Here is a 16,860-nt window from a genome sequence, read left to right as displayed (position 1 = left end):
TGTCATTCTGGACTATGCCACACGGTACCCTGAAGCCATTCCATTAAGAAACCCCACATCCAAGGCAATTGCAAAGGAACTACTCCAGGTCTTTGCTAGGGTGGGCATCCCCAAGGACATCTTGACAGACCAAGGGACCCCCTTTATGTCCAAATTAATGAAAGATCTTTGTACTCTGCTCCACATCCAGGCCCTGTGGACTTCAGTATATCATCCACAAATGGACGGCCTGGTCGAGATGTTTAATCACACTCTCAAGAGCATGATACAGAAGGTAGTGGTGCAGGACATGAAGGATTGGGATGCCCTGTTACCATACTTAATATTTGCGATACGGGAGGTCCTTCAGGCATCCGCTGGGTTCTCTCCCTTCGAGCTATTACACGGTCGCCATCCACGGGGTATGTTAGATATTGCCAAAGAGGACTGGGAGGAACAGCTCAACTCAGGGAAGAACATCATCGAGCACGTGGCACAGATGCAGGAACGGATAGCCCGGGTGACTCCCGTAGTGCAGGAACACCTGGAGAAAGCCCAGGAGACCCAGCAGACCTACTATAACCAACGGGCCAAGGCACGGAGGTTTCAGCCAGGGGAGCGGGTGATGGTGCTGGTGTCAAGAGTGGAGCACAAGCTCCTGGCCAGTTGGCAAGGACTGTATGAAGTTGGAGAAGCAGTCAGAGACCTAAACTATAAGGTGAGGCAACCAGACCTCTGGAAGCCGGTACAACTATGCCATGTTAACCTGCTGAAGCCCTGGTGGGACCGGGAAACATACCTGGTCACATGAGAAGCAACCCCCAGACAGGCGCCCCACAGGGGGAGATGAGAATATCCCCCGAACAGCAGACAGAAGTTATTGACATGGTCCAGCAAAACCAGAATGTGTTCTGCAAGCAGCCCGGTCGTAAGACGATGGTCCACCATCATATCATCACCAATTCTGGGGTGCGAGTGACGATAAAACCATACCGGATCCCAGAGGCCAGGAGGGAAGAAATTAGGACAGAAGAAAGAAGGATGTTGGAACTCAGGGTTATTGAAAAATCCCACAGCCAGTGGTCCAGCCCGATCATCCTAGTCCCCAAGCCTGACGGCACCCTGCAGTTCTGTAATGATTTCAGGAAGCTGAATGAGATATCTAAATTCAATGCCTACCCGATCCCGCGTATCGATGAGCTAGTGGACCAGTTGGGCAAGGCTTGATACCTGACCACCTGGACCTGACCAAGGGCTACTGTCAAATCCCTCTAGCCAAAGATGCCAAAGAGAAGACCGCCTTCTCCACGCCTGATGGCCCATTTCAATAAACCTGTCCTCCCCTTCAGACTACATCGGGCCCCTGCAACATTCCAAAGGCTGATGGACCAATTACTGAGTCCCCACACCAAGTATGCGGCGGCCTATCTAGATGATGTGGTCATCCATAGCCCCGACTGAGAAACGCACCTGGGGAAAGTAGAGGCGGTGCTCGACCCCCTCCGGAAAGCTGCCTAACTGCAAACCCCCTCAAGTGCACAATAGGGCTGGCCGAGGCCAAATACCTGGGATATCTGGTAGGGAGAGGCCTGGTAAACCCCCAGTGGGACAAGGTAGAGGCCATCCAGGCCTGGCCCCGACTAGTCCACAAGAAACAGGTCAGGGCATTCTTAGAGATCGTGGGATATTAGAGGAGATTTATCCCCCACTTTGCCGCTAGAGCAGGGCCCCTGACTGACCTGATAAAAGCTCGGGGCTCGGATATGGTGAAGTGGACCGAGGTGGCTGAAAAAGCATTCATGAATTTAAGGACAGCTCTTTGTAGCCACCCAGTGCTTATAGTGCTTATAGCCCCAGATTTTGAGAGTGACATAGCAAGGGCAGTAGGAGAGTGCTCAAAGGGAGGTATGTAAGCCCCAGAATGATCAGGGCTCTGTTCCCTGCAGATTAGCCAGAAGTCATGAGGGGGCAATTAGGAGCAGCTGAGGCCAATTAAGGCCCAGCCAGGTGCTTGATAAAAACCCTCTGCTCCAGAAAGACAGTGTGCATGCTGGAGGAGTAGGAGGGCCATGCTGTGTGCTGGAGTGCAGAGTTGTGTGAAGGAGCACAGAGAGTGTAAAGGAGCAGAAAGGAATGCTTAGGAAGGTATTGGGCTCAGGAAGCCAGAAGGATAGAGGGGGAAATTAGCCCAGGGAAAAAGACTGCAGCTGTGAGTATGGTGCCAGAAGCACATAGCTGCTACTCATAGGTCCCCTGGGCTGGGAACCAGAGGAGCAGGAGGGATCGGGTCCCTACCCCCCTCCCTGGGGAGACGGGGTAACTGGTGACGCCCTGGCCCACCACGAGAGGCAAAAGCGCGAAACCCACTAGGGTGAAGCCAGCTGTTTGCCACGAGTATTACATTATTCCTTCCAACGTGCATTACCTTGATTTTGTCAACACTGAATTTCATCTGCCATCATTGCTACCTATTTGTTAGCTTGGTTATGTCACTATGAAGTTTCTCGAAGTATCTAACTTTAATTAACCTAAATAATTTTGTGTATTTCAAATGTGGCCACTTCATTGGTCATCCCCTTTTCCAGACTATTTGAGAGATACGATAAACAGCTCTAGTACAGAACCTTGGGTGCACCACAAAGTTAAACTTTACCAGGTTAAACATTTACTTCTACTATTTGTTTTCTTCATCTTAGCTAGTTTCCAAACTATGATGGTACTTCTTATCTTATGACTAGTTTCCTTAGGGGCATCTTGTAAAGACTTTGTCAGGGGTTTTGGAAAATCCAAATAAATATCAACTAGTTATTTATCTACTATATTGCTGAAACATTCAAAGAATTCTAGTAGACTAGGGAGGCACAATTTTCATTTACAGAAACCATGCTTATTTAGCATGTCATATTCATCCAAGTGTTGTATAATTCTATTTTAAAATTACTACTTCAGCCAATTTGCCAGGTACTGTAATAAGGCTCATTGGTCAATATTTCATATAACCCTCCTCCTCCTGCACGTCCCCCAGCTGCATATATAAAGCAGCTCATAGCCACTTTATTCTCAAATTCCTTCTGAGCTGTTCAATAAATTCCATCTGGTCCTGGTGACTTGTTACTCTTTAATTCATCTGATTTATTCCAACAGCTCTTCTTTTGACACCTTAATTTCTGTTACTGCCTCATCCTTATCACCTGAAAGCAGTGGGTATTTCCTCAACATCCTCTATGGTGAAAACTGTAGAGAAGCTAAATTTTTTTTGCATCAGTGTCCTTAACCCTCTTTATAAGAGCACCATCTATTTAAAAATCACTTCTACCTGATTTTTAATGCACTATTATTACAAGTAGCATCTGAGAATTCTTTAACTGAAAGTCTTTAGAGAAAAGGTATATATTTCTTTATTTTTTACAGTTTACTTTGTTTATTTGACAGAACTTTGTATAAAAAGTTTTGCCATTTTTCTCTCAAACTATTAGTTTTTTTTCCTGAGTCTCTCACACAAGCAGAAGGGGAGAGAGAGAATCATTTAAAAAAAAAAAAAAAAAAAAAAAAAAAAAAAGGCAAAATGATTGTTCAAATCAATCAATCACAGAAATGGTCCATGGACTAATGTTGTATCCGAAACTGCTTTTAACTCAATCGTCCTCTTTACTCTCAGGACATACTAATTCTTTCACAGGCTTCCTGCATCAGATTAGTTTTATGTTTCTACTTGATGCTCATATTCCCTATCAGACCTCATATTTTCCATAATCCATTCTACATTTTAAACTTAAGATCCTTTCTGTTGGCTTTACATGGTTTGGATTTCCATTTACTGGAGGATACCTGACTCAAATACCCTCTTGCTCTTGCACCTTGCCATTTTGTTCCCCCATACAACTGGCATTCCTGCTTCCTTTTTTGTTTTGGTGGATCTGAATAATGTATATGTGTAATTTAAATGGCAATGCTAACTTTTATGGAGAGCTACCTTCTCTCAAGTTGTTGTTCTAGTATGGTACCAGAGGAATAAAGTAATTTTTGTCACCACCAATTAAAAACTTTTACAAAACAGGACCGTTATAAAACAATTAAACCTTGCCAATGCACTAGTCTCTAGGAGGGAAACCCTGGAGGAAATTCTGCTTATTAAAATTGCAATTTTAGTTTCCATTAAAAAGGAGAATAAGACAACAGAAGATGGGTTGGCAAGACAAATTATTTCTTAATGTCAGTTGAGCTTATTTCAAATGAGATAACGTATCAATACCAGGTTGAGTTCAGCACATTTTTGTCTCTTCAACTCATTTATCTAATTCAGTCATCTTGATTATAGCCTCATGGACCTCCATTTTCAGAGAAAGAATTTTGTAACAAACTGCCTACACAACATGTTGATTACTGAATAGTTAATTCTAATTAACTTGGCTATGGCAAGAGAATTTTGATAAAGTCCTAGAATGCAAATGAATTTTGGTTATCCTGGACCAACTTCTAACAAAATAAAAACTCACAGCAAAGTCTCCAGATGAGACATCAGAGTGATAGAAATCTAATTTAAAGAAACAAATGAGAAAATTAAAATCACAAATAATTTATTCTTCCTTTAGAGTTGATGGAGTACAATTTTAAATAGCAATGAAGTACACAGCGGTGGAAAATTGGCACAGAACCTACAAGCATTTCATTTATAATAATGCTCCTCATGCTTTATCTGTTCAAATCTTGATGTGCATTTTCTACGAATCAACTTTAAGCAAAAAAAAAAAAATGTTCTCCCTTTAAAAACAATAGACAAATTGAAAATTTTGTTTTCCATGTATGTTTTGCTCATTCAAATACTATGTATTACAATTGCTTTCTCCCTGTTAAAACATTATGGCCAACTATGAAAAAAATATTTTACTCCTGGGCTAATTTTATTTTTAAGTTATGTCCTTCATAAAGGTTGCCAAGAAGTCCTGAATGCATGCCCTCCTGCACAACAGAATATCCATTCATGTATCTGAACTACAGTCGCCGCATGGTCTCAAAACCAGTTTGTGTACTATGCTATTGATCAAGGTGCTGCCGCTATCTCACATGCAACACTATAAGCATCAGTGCAGTTCACAACAAAATTTGGCATTTACCTCACCAATGGGTTTATATTTGATAACATAAAACATCCCTTGGTCTCATACTAACCAGTAAGAAAAATGGATACACACCAAAAATGCCCCTTTCTAAAGGTATTCATTCCCAGTTAAGAAAGTTTAGATAGAGGTTTACAAATTATTCTATGCTAGTTTGTTACAAACAAATTAACCAACTAAAGATTAAAATACATTTATACAATACAGTTTGACCTGTCTTCAGTATTAGTTTTTTGAATTCTTTGCATATTCAAATCAGGTAAAACTAACACTTGTTAAATTCTTTGTTATTGCAATTAGAAAGGGATTAGGCTCGGTTTATGTTAAACTGTGACAAAATACCTACAGCCTGAACAATTTTTCTGGGTACCAAAACCATGTTGCAAAAAATTGTCAAACTATGTTAGAAACCATCTTTACAAAAATGCTTTACTAAAAAAATTGGAAAGCTTACAAAATTAATCCTTTGCACAAGACTAGATCATGCTGTTCTTGATTATCTTCCTGTTTAGATAACTGGGATTCAAATTCTTTGTCCAAGAGCCCATCAGTGATGTACAGTGAACTATGTCTTCATTCACCTTTATTATACACCATTTTGAGACCAACACAATCAAGCATTTACCATGCCCCAAATCCATAGTAACAGCAGATTTCTGATCCTGCCCAGTGAGTAGTGTACTGTCTTGCATATTCACCACATGAAAAACATAATATACAAAATATTGCTGCTGTAAAAAGTGTACATTTCCCCCTTCCCCTTACAAAAGAATTTGTGGAAAAAATATTAAATTCCCATAACCTTCATAAACATACAAAGCTGTTCACACCTTTCAGTCTGTAACAGTCTGTTTGATGCGCAGTTCTGAACTCATTGAAAACTAGTTATGTCAATGTATTTTCTGTCCAATATTGCCATCTAGAGTACAGATGTGAAATCAAAGTTTTTGAAAGGCTATGGCCTTTTTTAACTAGCCCATAAAGACTGTATATTGTAAAACAGCCATTTATCCACAATATTTTTCCAAAAGCTAGATGGAATGGGAGGTTCTCTTCACAGGGAGATGTCCACAGTGCTGAGGAGACAATATGGCTGCTAATAGATACTGGATACTGGAATGTAAGTACTTTTTCATTGCTGATAGTTTCCATATTGCCCCTAAAAGGTAAATTTAAAAATGTGATTAGATAATGATTTTGTTTTTCTATAATAAAAGTTGAAACAAGGCAGTATCCCAAAGAAGTCATGCCACCAAACATACCTGAAAACATTCATTTCACTTTATTGATATATAGATGTGTATGTTTCATCTCAAAAGTTCTCTAAATTAGTCTGTAAATTACACTGCTGATTATATGTTTATGAATTGGAGCGTAATTCTGTTTGAATTTGAACAAATTTTCCTTGAATTGGTATGGATAATTAATAAAAGATTAAATAAGAGACATTAAAAATAAGACAGATCAGGGTAAAACTGTCTCTCTGACAAAGAATATAATAGAACCACTGAATACAAAACTGGAATTTGAGCAGCACTGCAAGTATTAAATTACATACAAAAGCACAGAAATTCAAAGTTCCACTCAGCCTTTACCTCATAACTATTATCCACATATTTTCAGAGCACCATAGAATAGACTGACATATACAATTAAAAAAATCTATGTTTGATCCAAGGCACATCTAGGCAACCATAAAGATGGAGATGGCCAACTTGTCTTATAGGAATCCTTAATCCACAGATTTGATGCATAGAAATACTGGCCTCATTACTCTCCTTCAATTCCTCTGAGGGGATCTTATGTGATGTATGTGGGGTGGAAGGTAAAAGCTGGGACATCAGTATATGCTTCTCATGATCTCACAAGCTCTCTCTGCAGGTACACCATGGGATTCTGGATTTGCAGAGAGGGAGGGGGCATGTTTGGGAACGACCACTCACCACAGCATTGTCACCCTTCAATCCCACAAAGACAAAGTTAAAAAAACATCATTTATTTTTATCTATCAAATTTTTTTTATTTAAATCGTTTTTTAAAATTTAAATCAGATTATTTTTATTTTATTTTTAAAATCATTAATAAAATCCTAAATTTCTCTCTTGTTTAAAAAAAATAACAGTTACAATTAAATCTCATCACAAACATGCTAAACCTACACTTACAGTCTCAGAAAAATGAATTAATGGATCTAATCTGTCCAGCCAACTACTATCACTTGCATCTTGAAAGTTCTGGGCTTTCAGTTTCGGTTTCTGTTTCTCAGCAGACTAAAGTCACATGTGCAAAGAAATACACAGATTGGATAGGATTGTTGTTGTTCTGTGCTTATGCGGTGGTGGAGCTGGGCCAAGCAAGACAGAGGAGTTAGTTAAGACGCTGTCTTAAAGACAGAGAGACAAAGAACGGAGGCAGAGTAGAAAGGAACAGTGGAGTGGACTGGAAAGAAAAAGGGAAGACATTCAGTACACAGACAGCTTCTTATATTCCCCCACACTTTTGCCACAGAAAAACTGTCATGGCTTCTGGGCGTAAGAGACCCTATCTGGGAATATTTTGAAAAAATTCCTTCCCCGGGGTAAAAAAGGAAAATGTGTCAAGTATAAGCAGTGCAAGAAGGAGATGCAGGGCCTAGTTGCAAGAATGAAACATCATAATGAAAACTACTTATCAGGAGAAAATGATGTGGATGAAGATGTGGCTAAGTCTGAAGAAAAATGTGGATCAACTAGTTAGTAACTTAAATAATTCATTTTGCAATGCATCATTCTTCAAGATTCTCTCTATGCCTTTTAATATAAGTGTGATTTAATAAGTAAATTCCCAAGCTGTTTGCTATGTTTGATGTTGCTAGAAAAAAAAGTTTAGCTTAGCTAATCCTTATAGCTTGTTTAATTAGTTAACTAGGTTTAGAATCTATCACCCAAGTATACGGTACAGAAAGCTGCAGTAAGAGAAATCTAGAGTTGCCACTGGGTATCATTTTTTATTTTATATTACATAATACATGCTTCTTATTTTGGAACATCATGGCCACAGACCATAATGATGATGCCATAAGTCTATTCCCTCTTTTACTTCAGCATAACTCAGCTTTCCCAAGGGAACCCTATACTTTTTTTTTTTTTTTTTTAAAACAGAAGTGCCAGTGAGTTCTATGGGGCTTACTCCAAAATTAAGTGCACTCTAAGTGCAGTCAGTCTTTGCTTTTTTGGTAATTTGGAATCGGATCTGCATCCTTGCTGAAAAAAATGTAAATGATTAACTGAATAATAGAGTGAGAAGAACGACTATTCAAAACCATGTTTGAATTTTGTTTCAAGATTCCATTTAAGCATAAGAGACTTTGACTGACTGTCTCTCTGCAACAACTTCAGAGTCATCCATTGCTACTTTTAGCAGCAGTGCTGCAACTATAGTATTTCAGACTACAAACTATCAGTAGCAAGCAAAAGATTTCAATCATCCAGTAAAACCAACACCATGCTGGGTTTGTAGTAAGGACCAGCAAATACCAACAAGACACCATAGATGAAAAGATTGCTTGGTTCATTTATGCCACAAATTTTCCTTTTCACGTTAACAATAAACAATTCATTGACATGGTTGAGTCCTTATGACCAGGCTACACCCCATCTGGTAGAGCAGACATTGGTGGAAGGTTGCTAGATACAGCATATGAGAAGGAACTTGAACAGTGTGCAAGAAATACTGAGGGAAAATTTGCCAGTTTAAGCCTTTATAGGTAGAGCAATGTACACAATGATCCAGTAATATGTGTTTGTGTGACAACAGAAGATGGGGTGCATATCTTTCAGAAACAATAGAAACATTGGGAAATGCCTACACAACAGAATAGTTAAAAGAAGTGGCAGTGAAAGCTGTAATAAACTGTGAACAAAAATTCAACTGTCATGGGTGCAGTTTTGTCAGACAATGGCGCTAACATGGCAAAGATAAGAAGGAGGAATAGAAGGATGCTCCTTCATAACATATGGCTGCAATGCCCATTTAGTGCATCTTTTAGCCAAAGACTTAAGTACGTCTTCTCCAGGAACAAAATAAAATGTTGCTGAAGTCACAAAATACTTCCATAACAACCATTTTGCTTCAGCTTCACTGAAGAGAGCAGGAGGATCCAAACTAATTCTCCCTCAAGATTCGATGGAATTCTGTGGTTGATTGTTTTGAACAACTTATTAAGAACTGGCCTATTCTCATAAAACTTTGTGAAGCAAACCTTGATAAAATAAATCGAAGTATCTCATCCAAAGTATCTAACACTGAATTAAAGAGGAACGTAGAGGATATGCTCAGTATACTGAAGCCTATATCCATAGCCTCAAACAAACTTTAGAGAAATTGTTGCTGCATTGCTCATGCTGTCGAAATTTGGAAGGCACTTTGAGAGACTGAAGAAAGAAATACCTCACCCAAAAGTTAAACTGCAGGCAATAAAGAAGCGAATGGATCAAGCACTAACTCCACTTCATTTTCTTGTGAACATTCTCGACCCCAGATATAAAGGTAGATACCTAACTTCTGAAGATGATGATGCTGCCATGGCATGGGCATCTCAAAATCACTCCTCAGTTATGCCAGTCATAATAAATTTCTGGAGCGGAACCATTTAAACAGTACATGTTTACTGATGATGTTTTGAACAAAGTCATTTCCCTGAATTGGTGGAAATCATTAGCCAGGCACCTCAAAATAGAGTTCCTTCAGTTGCTAAGCCAACTTTTCACGGCAGTAGCTTCCTCTGCAGGCATAGAGAATATTTTCATCGTTTGGTATTATTCACTCAAAGTTAAGAAATCGACTGGGAGTTGAAAAAGCAAGAAAACTCATATTTCTGTTTCAGTCTATGAATAAAAATGACAGTGGGAGTGGGGAAGATGAGAGCTAGTTGTAGAAGTTAAGGACAGCACGTTTAGTGTTATGATGACTTGTCTGTTAGAGTTAATACGCTCTGAAAATTAAAAAAAAAAAAAAAAAAAAAGTTTAAAGACAGCCATCAGCCAGCAACTCAGGAGACTGCTGCAATTGCAAATGTGAAACATTTATGTAACATTTAAGATTTAAGTGCTATTGTGTTTGTGTGTGTGATTTAGTTCTGACCATTCCTAACGTACTGCTGCTGCATCTCTGCAGCTTGACACAGAGTATTATGTACTATTTCCTAAATTAATAAAAATCAAGTTATCTAAATATTACACAAAGTATACCCTCCTAGATGTTGTAAAAGGCTGTATTGAGTTGTAAATTAACATGTTTTAGTGATCAGATTTGCACCATTATTTAAGAAATATGTGAAGAAGTATCAGTGGGAAACTTGATTTAAATCAATGATTTTCTCTTGGTGATTTAAATCATGATTTAAATCAATTCACCCTGCATAAAGGTAATGCAGCATAAAACACTTCTGATAATGTCAGCATGATCTTAGACTGCTTCTCTCGCCATAAAATACCACTCACTCACAGGAGGTGGTTTTCAGGGCAGCTGCCAAAAAAAAGAGCTCAAATAGCACGGCTCCTAAGGAAGCAGTGCTACTGGGGAGAACAGGAAAAGTCTTCAACAAATGGATTTCCCTTGGAACTTGGGTTATTCAAGAAACTGGAGGACTAGAACCTTTGCAGAGGAAAGGAAGTTATCCCTGCCTCACACCAGAATGATCTGTAGGAAATTCAACACACTAAAACTTCTTTTCCCCTCTGTTACCTCTCCCTCTCTCTCTAAACATTTTCCAATGCTTATTGCTTGCACTGGGAACTATGGCCCTTTGTACACTGAAGTACTACTAAATGTTCTTTTTAAGACTTAGGGCTAAAAAGAAATTGCACTTCTAAGGTTACCAAGATTAACGAGGTTTTGTTGCCCCTCCTCTTTTTTTTCTTCCCTTTTTTAATATATTTGTGTATAGAGAGCGAGATCTATTCTCCCTGAAGGAACTCTAACCATTGTTACTCCATGGTAAATATGTTTTTCTTGTTCAAAATCCAAATAGTTGCTTATGGACAAATTAGGATTTTTTTTAACAATAAAATCTTATCTGTGTAGTAAAATATGTTCAGTCATAATGTCCAGCTTCCTTGTGCCCAGGAGAGTAAAGGCCTTTATTTTAATAAAGTTTACAACAGAACATTTCAGAGATAGTAGGCAACATTTGCTGTTTTGTAGTTTGTAATGCACAAATGAAAAAAATCCTCTGACCTATGTCTAATCTGAATAGTGAGGTACATGTACAAGGAAGAGAGAGGAAGGGATTAATCCTCCCTCCCTCCCTCATGGCCATTAAGCAGCTGCAGAGCTACTCAGCTTCCTTGGAGTGGGATGTAGCAATGGATCCTCTGGCTCTGCCCTGCCCCCATACGCTGCCATTCAGGGAACCAGTTCAAACTGAGGCTTCAAGTCTGTGTGGGTCCCTCCGAACATTTGCCCCAAAATCTATACAGTAGAATTAAACTGCTTGGACAGGCAAGGTGCCCTGTGTGGCTGCCAAGGAGGGGGGGCTGGATTTGCCCCCAAGGGAATGCTTTTTTTATTTAAAAAAAAGCATTAACTATGTTCAATACAGAGCAATAATAAAATGTGACCCTGCAAGATGCTTAGTACCCTCAACTTCCACTGAAGTCACTCATCACTAGGCTAAAATGGTTCACATGAATTTTGATACTGTGGTGAGCTGTTTGTGTTTATGTTACGTTTATGTTTATACTAGTTTAGTATAGTCTGGCCAAATCAGAAAATAATGATATAGACTAATCGACTCTCCTAGCTGTATATGAATAACTCTCATGGAAATAAAATCTCTGATCGTTATGTATATGCATCCAAAATTCATTAATAAAATATGTTCCAGATAAAACAGTAAAATGAACACACAAGAATTAATACACTTTACTAAACAGAGTTGTACCTGGTCATATCCATAAGGCCTCTGTTGTGGTGGTCCAGGCTGAGTGGGCCTGTATGCTGCATACTGCTGGCCTTGCCCTTGGGGGTAGTTAGGATACTGAGGTCCCGGACCACTCTGTGAAGGACCTGCAAATCATCAAAACAAATCGAAAAGGATGGGGGGGAAGAGTAGAGTGGTAAAAATATTGCATTGTGCAACCAAAAACACACCAAGGAAATATCACCATTACTTAACAAGTTTAAAGTAGGTCACCACATGCATCATATAAGATCAGGGTTTTTCCTTACATTAAGCCATAACCATCAATAGCATTCTGAGGCAATAAGAGTAATCGTCACACAAAGGTTTATATAAAGGCTTTTTACCAAGGTTTATGAACTGAGAACGTTCCCATTTCAAAATATTTGCTTTTCTATTTTATGTACAAAACAATGCAAGGCAAAGTCCTGCAGTTTAAGGCCACCAGCCTCTAATTTTAACTACTGAACCCCTGATTTTAATCAGAGCATAAATGGCAATTACAATCCAAATAAGGTAATCAATTGTCTGTTTTGGTTTCATTATGTCCACATTATCGTCTCTGCAATCTGCCTTAGTTAGAAGAGTTAATCCTCTCGCTAGCACATGTCAACGGTGGACTCAGGAGAAAGGCGTTACTCTCTTCTTTCCCCATCCCAACCCTGCAGAGGTTATTTGGTTGGGTAGGGAGGATGGGGAGAGTTCATGCTTTAGCCTCTCTCTTTTGGAAGTGGGAGGAAAGCCTCTGGAGGCGCTTATGGATGCTACTCACATGGGCTGACTTTCAGCTTTCCACCCTCTCCTTACAAAGGAAGGTTGCATCTTGCTATAGACAGACATACTTAAAACATAATTCATTCCCCCAGGAATGCTGGGGCACAGAATAATTCAGAAATATCCCCTGTGGAGTCATTGAGAAATAGAGGTATTGGGATTCCCTGTGAGAGTTACATTCTTTGGTGCCTGCCAATTGATCCCATGAAGACCAGATAGAGCCAGTAAAGTTCTACAACTGATGCTATTACACAAACAGGCAAATCTGTTTTTGGAGCAAAATGGACTTGCCTAGACAGTAACTTGATTTAGTGCGGACAAGTGCACATTTTACCTAATCACTAAGCAGCCATCAGATGGTAACAAATTTGGTAACTTTGGACCTGTGAGAGGTTCAAAGTGATGATTTAGAATTCTAAAGGATAAAAACTCCATACCCTATTACCATTCTCCTCAGGCATCAAATCCTCCTGAACTATGCCACTTTAGCTCTCTATTCTTCTCCTGAAGTGGGACAGAGCTTTGCAGATTCATAATAATTACTGGGATGCTGACTGCAAATTACAGATTTTTTCAAATTAATGAGTAATAAATATTAAGTAAAGCAAGGATACTATATCCCAAAACGTACTTTGTTCATCTGAAAAACGTAGTTCAGTTTTATTGATTTATGATCATTCTTTACAATTTACTAATAAATGTTCAGTAAGAGATTTTTGTAAAAAAGAGTAAATCTATTAATTTAAGACTTCATTATCTGCTTCAGAAATTGTAATTGAAAAGTGAGCTAGTTTGGGTGTGCAAATCATGGTGTGTGCAGATAAGCAGTTCTATCGTGTTTGTTTCACTTCTTTCTTCTAATGTTTTTAATCTAAACTGCAGATTTTCAGAATGAGTGTACGGGGGAAAAAAGAGTGAAATGTATTAGATTTTATTTATTTACTTTGATTTATACTCTGGGTACACATACAAATCAAAACTGTAACAGTCCAGCTCCAACTTAAAAAGAAACTCTCCCAAATCTCACTAGATCCTTTATAAAGCACTATCATTAACAGAATTAGGTCAAATGTGAAACCGGTATTTGCATGCACAATCACCATGATTGCATACAAAATCTCAGTTACAAATTATGAAACTGGTTTTTACTGTCTCTTTTTGAAAGGATGTTTATTTTAAGATGATGTGTAACTCTTAACATTATGAAAGAAAGGAAAATTTAAAATGGGTAGTATGCTCTGTTCTGATTAAAAATCTTCAGGAAGAAAAAAACCACACGCCACTCCGTGCTCCTTGTTCTGGAGCATATCCTGGAATCCAAGCGGTTAAATGTTCTTAACAATAATAGTGTTATTTCCCAATTCTACCATACATTAGCACTGGGAAATTCTCAATACTAGCACAAAATTATCTCTGAAGACTACAACTGTGCAAGTATTTTTTATTACAGCAGTTGTATAAATATAACCAGAGAAAGCAAGAACTTTATGATCCAAGCTCAATTCCAGTAAACAAATATTGGGTGAGAGTCTGTGCTGAGGCTGTAAGAGGTGCAACACAGAAGTGGTAGCCCAGCAGCACAGGGAGTTAAGATGGTTTTATGGGGTTAAGATGGCTATCTTTGTGCTCTCCTGATCCTAGGCTTCTCCATGGACTAGAAAGGCCCCCAGTATAAAGCCCTGGGACCTGCCTAAGTTACATATACTTCTCCTGTGAGTCACAACACAGTCTGGAATCTCTGCAGTCCTGTGCTGCAACCCTGCCCCAATGTCCCCCCTCCTGACCCCTCCATCCCCTCAGCAAGCTGTCTTCTGCAGTGTCTGTGTTGGGGGACTCCTCCCACAGCTGAATACAGGGATTTTAGGACCCCTTTATGTTGCTCCAGCCTTTTCATCCATCCTAAAGAGGCTGAAGCAGAGGTGAGGATCTCAACGTTAATCTTGCTTGTGAGAACTACCTTGTTGTCAGCTACTTACCATAAGCCTGCTGTTGTCCTGGATAACCTTGCTGTCCTGTGTACTGCTGCTGTTGTGGTGGGTAACCCTGCTGCTGAGGAGGGCCTTGATATGCCTCTTGCTGCTGACCATATTGCGAGTTTCCTGTAAAATGGTTGCAAGAAAAAAAAATTAAAGATGTTTACTACACTTCTGTTTTTCTCTAAGATGCAACAACACAAGAACAAAATGAAAATGCAATCCTGATTTCAAAAACTTAACAAAACAAAGAAAACTCAAACCAAACATGAAGGAATTCGGCCAAACAAACTGCAGTTAAAGCCAGTTTTGCAAGGTTGAACTGCAGCTTTTTCAGCATCTCTGCCAAACGAGCAACACATTTACTGGAACTTCACAGTCATAAGATCATGACTATGCTAAATAAAATAAAAAAGACAAAATTAAAGACAGCTACGAGAGCACAGACTAGCTACACAAGATCAGCAAGCTGTTTCCTAATGGCGCTATATTTATATATATATATACACATACATACATACATATATATATATATATATACACACACACACACAAAATATATACAAATGAACCAATGGAGTTATGTTTAAATAAAAATTTCCATTGGAAAAAAAAGTTCTCTAACAGTGTTTTAGTCATTTTACTGTTGTTAGAAATGGCAAATTATGGTTATACATTTTAGGTGTTTGCAAGAAATTATTCTGAATGCTCCAAGTTCCCTGCAATTTTCAAGACAGCCAGCAACTAGTATTCTACAAGAGCTTTGCATGGGTATAAATTGTTTTGTGCAAGAATTTTCGTTCCCATGGGAGGTGGGGGAGGAAAGGGAATGTATGTGCGTATGTGTGTGAAGGTATATAGATACCTCCTTCGTAGTAATGTTGTGAGGAATCCTCATAAGGCCTATCGTAGCCTTGTTCAGGATACGACGGTTGCTGATAACCGTAATCATTATGACCTACATCAATTCGACAAGAGACAGGAAGAAACGTTAATGGCCTCTGAATGAAAACGCTAAAAATATTTCATCTTTCAGAAAAATGAAAAAAGTCAACTGGAAATACAACTGAAAATTCTTTTTTATGTGATAGCCAAAGATTTACCAATATGATTTCCTTTCATATTGAATTACCATGTGACATGGAAAAAAAGCTTCATGCACTAGTTTTAGCAATATTGCAGCAAGGGATGGTCTTAACCTTTTGATAATCTTTGTTGGTGGGAAAAAAGTACTTTATCTTTTTTTTAAAAAAATGAAAGCATTTAGGCCTTTCACATGTAAATAACCTGAATTAAATCAGAATGAACAAAGGAAGCAATTATCATACTTTGTCTAACACCTGTTCTGCTGATCTCCAATTCAAAAGCATATGCTAAAAGCAGTGTGAAATATAACAAAGCTCAATGAAGTTATGAATCACATCTTTTTATAGTAAATTTTGCTCTGAAGTGTCAAAAGAAAAATTTCTCAAGGCTGATTTTCCCCCCACAAACATCAGCCCTAACAATCTTAAGAAGATGTTTTCCCTGGAGAACCTCATTCATCAGCACAATCATTAAAAAAGAAGCTTCAATTTCAGAGGCTACAGGCACCTCTGGTTTAGGAACGAATACATGAGAAAAATACCCTACCTGTTTGTTGTTTTAAGACCCAATATATTTCTCCTGCATATTACTAAAATCTACATCATCATAGTGTCCTATTGTGAAACTCAGTCATGAGAACAAGCTTTCATTTTGTTAAAGTTTTAGCACAAATTTTATCAAAGTGCCTAAATAAAGCAGAGGGCAGGAATTTCTAAAAATAAAGAGTCTTTGTGGTTAGTTCTCCATTTGTACCAAACTTCTTAAAAACTGACTCTGATGCTCCTAAATCATTATTAGCATAAATTGTATAGATTATTATTTCAACGTATCCATTGTTGTTTAACAATAATACTTGTGAAGTTAACGGAATATGGTGGATCATTGTTAATTCATGTATGCTGCCATACAATTTTCATTGATAATGTTCAATTGAATGCATTAAAATGAATTACCTACAGCTATTTCAAAGTTATGAAAGTCATACAGTCAA

General features: G+C 38.5%; 1 protein-coding gene across 5 annotated transcripts in view; it reads right to left on the bottom strand.

Moving 5' to 3' along the window:
• Positions 1–4,539: 4,539 nt before the first annotated feature.
• SS18 (SS18 subunit of BAF chromatin remodeling complex) overlaps positions 4,540–16,860 on the bottom strand; it is a 57,828-nt gene continuing 45,507 nt past the window's right edge. For 3 of the 5 annotated variants that reach the window (XM_067546434.1, XM_067546426.1, XM_067546411.1), the window contains 4 exons: positions 15,649–15,741; positions 14,787–14,909; positions 12,019–12,143; positions 4,540–6,255 (listed from right to left, as the gene is read on the bottom strand). In XM_067546434.1, the coding sequence (XP_067402535.1) occupies positions 6,229–6,255; positions 12,019–12,143; positions 14,787–14,909; positions 15,649–15,741 (368 nt within the window). In that variant the 3' untranslated portion in view covers positions 4,540–6,228. The remainder of the gene's footprint in view (positions 6,256–12,018; positions 12,144–14,786; positions 14,910–15,648; positions 15,742–16,860) is intronic. The other 2 variants (XM_067546414.1, XM_067546420.1) reach the window with 1 other exon arrangement.

The sequence above is a fragment of the Emydura macquarii genome, unplaced genomic scaffold (genome assembly GCF_026122565.2).
Source record: "Emydura macquarii macquarii isolate MOO-44397 ecotype Brisbane River unplaced genomic scaffold, CSIRO-AGI_Emac_v2 contig_212, whole genome shotgun sequence".
Taxonomy (NCBI): Eukaryota; Metazoa; Chordata; order Testudines; family Chelidae; genus Emydura; species Emydura macquarii.
Note: the sequence above shows the minus strand (reverse complement) of the source record. Positions and strands in the feature narration are given on the sequence as shown.